Source organism: Rhopilema esculentum, chromosome 10 (assembly GCF_057945365.1).
Source record: "Rhopilema esculentum isolate cy_ngs chromosome 10, ASM5794536v1, whole genome shotgun sequence".
Classification (NCBI taxonomy): Eukaryota; Metazoa; Cnidaria; class Scyphozoa; order Rhizostomeae; family Rhizostomatidae; genus Rhopilema; species Rhopilema esculentum.
Window position 1 is genome coordinate 4,092,932 of NC_142824.1, and position 9,369 is coordinate 4,102,300.

At 36.7% G+C, this 9,369-nt stretch overlaps 1 protein-coding gene across 1 annotated transcript in view; it reads left to right on the plus strand.

Moving 5' to 3' along the window:
- The window catches only part of LOC135691362 (heparanase), a 17,921-nt gene continuing 8,552 nt past the window's right edge, over positions 1-9,369 (plus strand). The window contains exons 1-7 of the mRNA XM_065209207.2: positions 1-647; positions 2,467-2,623; positions 4,111-4,161; positions 4,846-5,052; positions 5,878-5,995; positions 6,689-6,810; positions 9,132-9,278. Of these exons, the coding sequence (XP_065065279.2) occupies positions 53-647; positions 2,467-2,623; positions 4,111-4,161; positions 4,846-5,052; positions 5,878-5,995; positions 6,689-6,810; positions 9,132-9,278 (1,397 nt within the window). The 5' untranslated portion in view covers positions 1-52. The remainder of the gene's footprint in view (positions 648-2,466; positions 2,624-4,110; positions 4,162-4,845; positions 5,053-5,877; positions 5,996-6,688; positions 6,811-9,131; positions 9,279-9,369) is intronic.

Below are 9,369 nucleotides of genomic sequence, written 5' to 3' on the forward strand. Positions count from 1 at the left end.
TGTGTGTCTTTCTGAACTGCGTTTTTTACCTTTCAGGCTTCCACTTGCACTAATGGTGCTGTTTATGGCCCTGTTTTATTTCGTGGTGCTCGTTGCATTGCAAGCAGTTGCTTCACAAGATGCTGCTGTCAAGGAAATCTTCTTACCTCGTCGGTCAAATTTACCATTCTTGGAGTCGGAGCACATAGAAAATTCTGCAAAAACAAAAATATCCATTACGCATGATAAAATATTTTCTGTTGTTTCGAAAAGATTTCTGTCTTTTGCAATCCATGCAAAAGCGTTTGCACGTAGGAGTCCATTTCTTTACCATGATGCCACATTTCTGACCCTTTGCAAAGGGCTGTCTATGCAAAAAGGAACAGATTCAAATATATATTTACGTGCTGCAGGGAATGCAGCGAACAAAATTTATTTCAGAAAGGATTCCCATCATATCGATGAAAATCACCATGATAAATATTTTATGACTCCATTTAGATGGGATAATCTAATGAGTTTCGTTTCAAAGCTTGGGTGGAAGTTGCTTTTTGGACTAAATGGTCTTCCTCGGAAAGCTGATGGCTCCTGGGACTACTCCAACCCACTAGAATTTTTACAGTATGCCAGAAGTAGAGGAGATGATGTGGACTACGAGTTGGGAAATGGTATGTTGGCACTGGTGTTCACATTTTGGCAGCGTTTAAGATTTGTTTTGGGGCATCCTTTGATGTTGGCATTAATAATTGTTTGATAGATCAGGTTAATTGTGAGGTTGGTGCCACCTGAAAGTGCACAAAGTGCTGTACTTTATTGTGATTTGTTGCAATAAAGGGTCAAGACTTCCTAATAAGGTTAAGGGTGAATTGTGATCATGTAACCATTTTTAATTGCCATAAACGATTGTTTTAAACTGAATGTACTCAAAAATGGTCTTGCCTACTGTTTTGAAGCAGATCATGTAACTTTGTTGTTTCTAAACGGAAATATTCCATTTTTGCACCGAAGAGGCATTACGCCTTAGTGCTAGCTGTTTCACTCCTGTTTTCACTTTTTAGGTCCCAGCGAATCACTGCTCACCATCACTTTTCTGAACCCCTACATATGTGGGTACTTGAAAATAGCCAACAGCAATTTTTGCTCTTTCAGGTGGCACCTTCCTCAAAATTAACCTGTTCTATGATATTGTGAATAATGATTCTAAAAATATTGTTGTTTTAGCTAAATCACCTAAGAGATCTCATAGAATCTCATAAAGAATCGCATAAAGTACATCTCATAAAAAATGATGTTGATGTTCTAGTATTTGCCAAAACAAAACTTGATGGGTCATTCAGAGATGCAAAATTTTCAATCACAGGATTAAAAAGCCCTATAGATTAGACATTTCTGAAAACTCAGGTGGGATTATAGTATTCGTGAATGAGAGTATACCATCCAGGAAACTGGATGGTATGGCTCTCCCCATTGAACTTAATCTAAGGAAGACTAAATGGTTATTGCTACCGATCTATCAACCGCCATGCCAAAGTGAATACGTTTTCCATGACCACATAAAAAAGGCTGATTGATTTCTATTCCAAATCAATAGACAACCTGTTGATATTTGGTGATTTTAACATGGAGACCATTTATCCTGTTATGACTGATTTCCTGGAAAATCATAATCTTTACAGCTTGATCAAAACTCCAACCTGTTTTAAATCTGTTAGGGGTAGATGTATTGATCTGATGCTAACAAACAATTACATAGTTTTTTGGGTCTCAAACCCTTGAGACTGGTTTTAGCAATTTCCACCATTTGATCTTTAAGATACTCAAAACAACTTATGTCAAGCTTCCACCGAAGAATATCAACTTCAGAGATTACAAAAAATTCTCTGAACTTAATTTTAGAATCAAAATGACCCTGAATCTATTAAATTCAAACATAGGTGACTTGGAAGAAATGTTTGCAGAAACACTTCACAAAAATGCACCCTATAAATCTGTCATTGTTCCCGGAAATAACAAACCTCATATGAAAAAAACCCTCAGGAAGGCTTTAATGAAATGCACCAGACTTAAAACCATCGCTAATAGGACAAGAACAGACAAGGACATTAGGAATTACAAACTTTAAAGAAACTTTGTTGTAAAGATGAATTAACAGGCAAAGAAAGATTTCTATGCAAATCTTGATCCCACCAAAATTGGAAACAGTAAAAAATTTTGGAAGACTTTCAAACCAATCTTCTTGAAAGGAACAGTAAATACCAACGAAAAAATTGTTTTGGTTGAGGATGGTTGCATCCTCCATGATGACAAGATGACAGTGGAGTGTTTTAACTCGTACTTTGTGAATATTACTGATACCTTTGTGAATATTATCTTTGCTTTTTTGCAAAATCTTTGCCATGAGTCTTTTCCCCATTTTCCCCTCTGCCCCCTAACTTTTTGACTTGCATCTGAGCCCATGTTTAACTGAATTCCAACTCTTTATCACAGAGCCTGATTTGTACAAAGAACATAATATATCTTTGAGTGCCAGTCAAGTTGCAAGAGATTTTGAGCTGCTTCATACTTTGGCATCAGATGTTATGCCAAACTCCAAAATTATTGGACCAGATATTTCACACATACCAAACAACACTTACTTTTTGAGGCAAGAATAGTTATATTTCAATTCATTACATTATATTTGCAAATTAAATTGCATGCATGTACTACTGACATTCTAAGCAACATAGACATTACACTAAATCAAGGACACAACACTGGATGAGTTACAAGAATCGAATAGTTTATCTTGTATTCTTTGCCTGTAGTGCTAGACCCAGCAGTATCATGGCTTGCCATCAGTTACACACTTGACATCTGGACTTCTTAAAGCATGCATTTTCCATATTTTCTTGTCCTTTCCTCTTCTCACCAGTGCGTTAAGCCTTGAATATAATTTCTTCGAGATTCTTATGCTTTTTAAACGCAACTGTGTCCCCTGGCAATTTCCCTCCCCAAACCCTACCTTAGTAGTCATGATCTTAACCCTGTTCGCTCAACTGTCCTTTGGTTGGTCTTATTCCTTGCTTTTTCCGGAAGAGTCTCCCTATCTCACCTATGTACCCTATCTATTTCCAAAATTGTATTTGCTGATTCACTAAATACTCTGATACCCCCTATCTTTCAACGATCCATTGAATTCACCTAAATATTACATGATTAGTCATTTATCTGAAAAATCCAATGATACCTAAAAATCTGACTAATGGCCATTGCCTGTGCAAAGCTATCGATACTTCTTCTGGTTAAGAACTGATGGGTACAGTTGGTATACAAAATAAACCTCTCAATAGGACCGCCACCTCCCACGCATACACACTTTTACCGTGATATCCAAGAAACCAATTGTCAGATTCTTAATAGTTTCTTGGATACTGCTGAGGTTTTCAGTAAATATCCTTAACTTCTCTACCCTGTAATAACGATCAATGTAAGTAAATTGTACCAGGAAAATTTTTTTGAAATAAATAACGACGTTTCGAGCATGGCCTGTTATCAAGGTTGTTATCAAGGTATTATTATAGCATCATATTGTACCGCACGCAATCTAGTATATTTGTGTCTCTGCTCTGTGTTTAGATGAAGAACATCTTTCATAAATCTCATCCAGAAACGGGTCTTATTGGCGAAGCTATCCACCAACCACTTCTATAACCAATAAGGTTGGCATAGGTGACCAGAGCCGTGCCTATAAAACAGAAAGTAAATTTTCGGTTTGACTATATTTCATATTTATTGTCAATATATAAAACATGAGCACGCCTGGCTGACGGTTTTGAATAGCTAGTCCTCCTATCCGCTGCCTCATGCGTTACCCTGCAAAATCGATAGGAAAAGTTCTGCCCTATCGTGTTTGGTACGCAGTTTAAAGAACTAAAAACAGAGTGGCAGAAGACAGCCATTCTTTACATTATTTAATGATGGAAGATGTTTATACTGCGATTATTAAAATGTAAAAGTATAAAAGGTTTGGTTTGTCTTCTACTTAGCTATTAGTGTTTGAAAAAGATAGAAAAAGGAACAGGATTTGAATGAACCTTAGAATATTGCTCTCTTTGTGTGAAGCTTATTGATGAATATTTCTTTTTTCAGTTTTCTTAAAGAAATCAAGCCTGATGCCATTGATGCTGTTTCTTGGCACTTGTAAGTTTCTGAATTTCCTCGTTTGGCAATTTTCAGCTGCATCAATGCTCGGGGCAATGAAAGCACCACGAATGGGCATGATGGCCTATCACCAACCCCTTGTAGCTTAGAAAATATGTAAAGAATTAATGATAAAGACTTGCTTGTTCAAAGCAAGCCTGTTTAAAAGACTATGACGTTGGAGGCTTTGCTTATATTAAATGGTGTGATCTCAAAGATTTTCCACGGGACTCTGTGGCTGCCGCTGCTGGAAAATACTGCTATCGTAGTTTCAAAGTGGTGTCAGATTTTATCAGAAGAAGTGCACATGCAAACGCTTGTGCAAATTCAGTATGTTGCCTAAAATGCGGTAATTTATGCATATTGAATTGTGCAAGTAAGAGACAAAAACATTAATAAACTAAGGCAATTGACAGAAAGAGCCAAATTAATATTTGGTTGATAGCAGCAAATTCATTCTGCTGAACAAGTTTACCTGTGCAAATTTGGTTTTATCTTTATTTTTATTTTCGATCATAAGTTATTTTCTTTCACATGGAAATTAGAGCCTTTAATAAACTTGATCAAAGCTGGGTATTTGCAAAGTCAATTCTTGACTGTCAGTTGTAAGATGTTTGTTACTCTCACCAAGAATGCCTTTTAATAGTACCTGTGAGATTTATTTTGAACCATATTATTTTGCAGTTATTATAAAGAAGGAAGCAATATAACACTGTCGGATTATACAAATCCGAAGTTTTTAGATTCATTTTTGAGGATATCGAAAGAAGCCATTAATATGATAAAAAGTGCAAATGGTACAAGGATTTGTCCAGTTTGGATTGGTGAAACTGCAGATGGATGGGGAGGAGGTGCTGCTGGATTATCAGATAGTTATGCAGCTGGATTTACGTATGTTGTCCTATTTTCAGTGAATTTTCTGTCAGAAACATCTTGTAAAATATGAATCGCTGGCGGAAAATATGAGGGGTTAAGGGGGGATTGGTGAGTGTATTATCTTGACTGTCGCATATTTTTGTAAAGGAAACTGAATGGAAATGACCCCTTAAATAACAGCTAAGAAAAATTACTGCATTTGTCCCACCACGCAAAAACCCTGATTTCTGCCACTGATGTTAATTTTGTGTATTCGTAGTTCGCAAGGATTGTTTTTCTTTTAAAGTTTATTTTGGTTGATTCAATTAGCACAATAACCAAATCAGTGGAAATAAAGTTGAAGATTAATTTAACGTCAAAGAAAGAGACCTGTCTTTTCGCTTTTTAAGTTGAAAGTTCGTCAGAAAAATATCAAAAAGGATTTTTCTGCACTTTTTGAAAACAGGTTCGGTTTATGGCTCATCCAAGAACGTTACCTGTCTGGATCGACCGCATATCAGCGATATATTCAAACGATTAGGAATAAACGAATGGCAATATGCACGTGAATGAAAGCCATAATTGGTCACGATATAACACAAACAGCAATGGAACAATGAACAACGGAAGAATCTAGCCAACACCGTTTGAAAACGAGTCTTTGTGAAAATATTTTATCTTTTTTAGATCATCTTTATTAGACCAATGATGCCAGACACAACCCTCTGATAATAAGGCAATTGGTCATTTTGTTACATTAATGTTGTTGTTATGGGTCATCTCCTTGCCCCAGCTACTCTACTATCTGACTTTCGTCGGAGCCCCTATCTAGTATAATATTATCATAATGATTTTCCACAGATACTTGGACAAGCTTGGCCTTGGGGCTGTTTTAAACATCAATGTAGTAGTTCGACAAGCCATCATCGGAGCAAATTATGCTTTGCTTGACCGGAATGACAATTTTTTCCCAAGACCGGTACGTTGCATATTCACTTCATCGCATTTCAAATACAAACATTTCCAATATATGATGTTTGATATCATATGCAATATAGATTTGTAATTTTTGCCGTATATTTTGCCCTTTAAAATGTTAAAGGAAATTCATTCAAATGATCAACAATTTGACGATGGCACGAAGTAGCGAAAACATCGAATACTGAAGATTTTGGCGTCGAACACTCTTCAGAGTATAGTCGTCGAATAATGACCGAAAGTATACGGGAAATTCATATCAAGGTGTGGATGGAAAGCCACGTGAGAGGAAGAAAGACACGTTTGATTGGTTATTTTGATTTTTACCAAGCGACTGCCAACTTCTGACCTAGCTGAATCCGTGAAAGGTTGATCATTGCTTCGCATTGGCTAACAGCACTTGCGATGTAGTCATTTCTGAATTTCTATTGTCTAGATTGAGCAATTGATGGACCCATTTGAAGTTCTGCCTCATAGTATCGTGGCGAAAGTGGTTAAAAAGTGATGGTACAATTGGTTGAATCAAAGTTGTAACTGAAAGTTCAGCTCGATTTGGTTGCACTGATTGGTTGATCATTTCATTGAATAGTTTGCAATCATGCAAAACACAGGCATTTTGTCATAGTTTTAAGATTTATTTAACATAAGTTGCATAGTTCTATTCGCCCTCTCATTGATTTTGTTTCGGTCATAGTGCTATTGGTTATCTTCACTGTACAAGTTGTTTGTCGGAGAAAGGGTTTTAGAAGTCAACGGCTCTACAGATTACAACAGAGAAGTGCGTGTGTATGCCCACTGCATAAACGAAGATGGGAGGTGGGTAACAGTTATATTTCTATAGTGCACCAAGACTGTAATTAAAGGGACTGCAAACACGTGCTAGATTGAAATTTCTTTGCAAGGCAGACAATAATGCAAGCATTCTATAAGGACCATACGAATTTGATAAAGTCCCGCTTACACAACGAAATCTACCCAAGGTACGGCAGAAGCTAAATTAGCCCAGGGTCCTTGTCTCCAGATGTAGCGCTTGCGCACTAAGTGTTATCCTATTTCTTTTTACCGAAAACGTGGCCAAAAGAATCGAGCAGTTTTTCAAAACGTTCCAGTTTCTTGAAATTTTGATATGCGTGCATAGCTGTGAAACGATGAATGTCCATGAACGTTTAGAAATTTCAGCCCAGCCTATGCTCTTCAAATCGGTTGAAACAAAAATTTTGAAATATCCTGAAGCTTTTTATCTGATAATATTTAGGTCATAAAACGTCAGAACAATGATCGAGAATGTTAAGTTAGGAATACATACACCCAGTTGATGATCGAATTAGGCCAATCAGAAGTGCCAGCACATGACAGTGCAGCTTGTCTCTATAAAACATTTTCAAATCTGAATACAACAACTTTCTTAGGGGTTGAACATTTCTTTGATGAAGAATTTGGTTTTGAAGTTTGCTCTGATATAACTTTTTATAGTGGCAGAAGCAATATTAAATATAAATCCAAACTTGCTTTGCTATTTTTAAAACATAGCGTTACTTTCTTAAGATGTAGAGACACTTCTTCTCTTGATGTTATTTGGTCATTTTTTGTGTCTTTTTTATGTAACGTAGAACCTATTATGTTGGTATAAAGCATTTGATGTGCTCATGTGGTATAGCATCGTTAATATGATAAACACATTTGGTCCCAGCTTTCTTTCCGACATGTGTTAAGGACTTCATCATTGCATGAAATTTCAGCAACAGCAAGTTCGATGGAAAGTAGTGACAATTATGCGAACCATTCTTAATAATTTTATTTCTCCAACTATCTTAGAGGATTGGCAGGGCTACACCCTTTTCTTCACCTTACACGGGAAACGCCCAAAATTCAGACAGCTATAAATTTTGAAGGAATTGAGATAGCGAAGTGAAATTTTGGATTGCGTTATTTTTGATACTATGTCTAGGGTGCCATAAAATGAATGCATAAAATGAATACTTTTTGTGCTGAAGACATCATGGTGACAGTCTCTGGATGATTTGACATGGAATGACCCCATTGTAACTGGATAGATGCGAAAATTGGATTCTGTTTTTATATTCGCAACATAATATGATTTCAAATATTCTGCATTCATAGCTGGATTTTTCTCCTTAGTCATATTTTCCCCAATGCTGGAAATTGGCTGTGTATTATCGCCGACAGAAGGACGTGTCTTTAAAAACAGGATCCGGACAGCACAAAGGATGTTATTAAAACCATTGAATCTCTTATGTGTTCCGGCCATCATTATATCATGTACATTGAAGAAAACTCCATTTTGGATTCTCCGTTCAGCTCCACCAATTCATCATCTACCAGTTCTTGAGCCAAACGTTTTTTTAGTCTTAGGGCTTCTGGAAAATCATTATTTGCAGCTATCATATCTGCAAGTTTTCTTGTGTCGTCATTAAGCCTTACTGCTTCTATTTTATCTCAGGCGTACTGCAAGTCGATCTCAACACATTGAAACGTTTTTGAAGCATTCGACCTGGCTAATTTATCCATCTCCTTTAGCAGCAGCCTTAACTTCTGATGTATGTTCAATAATTTTTTAAAGGGAGGGATGTAGGCAAAAAAGCAGGCATCTCTTTATTGCACTTAATGATGTTTTCTGTGTTGCCCAGCATTGATACCTTGGTACCTTGATTCCTTTCTTTTTGGACGTCCAAAAGTTTGTCTGAATTTAAATATTTGTACAACAATTTCACATTTTCTAAGAACCTTTTTGCTTTCAACGATGACTTGCATGCAACGATGACGATGCGAGTTTGCTTGATCAAGGGCCATGGATGAAATTTTGATGGTTATAGCTTCCTTAATAGTTTCAGTATCAATCTTGGAAGGTCTTTGAAGTCTAAAGGGCCTGCAAAATGTCCTGGAACACTACACTAAACATTTGAGCTCTTTATACAGGATCATCTCGCTGCCTTTGAAAGATATTGTTCTATGCGATAGTCTGTGTTTTGGTATAGTCTTATTGCTTTCTTTCTGGCAGTTAGCTCTTTAACCGAGCTGCAAAATCATTAACGTCAACTCGGAACTGAAAACAGTCGAGGGTTATTATATTGCAATCATGTGAATACTTTGTAATGAGGTAACCCTCTCATTTTTAGGCATTCCTATGAAAAAGGATCGATTGTTCTGCTAGTTATAAATCTCCATGCTACAAACAAAGCAATCATAGAGCTGGACGCGAAAATAAGAAGTCTACCTGTGCATCAATATTTACTAGAACCTTCCCAAGATGACTTGACAAGCCGGTAAGTAGAAAATGCATTTTGATTCTCTGACACTTGTTAATATGACGACCCTCATAAGGGTGGTATTTACTAGCGTAGCCAGGGGGCAAAG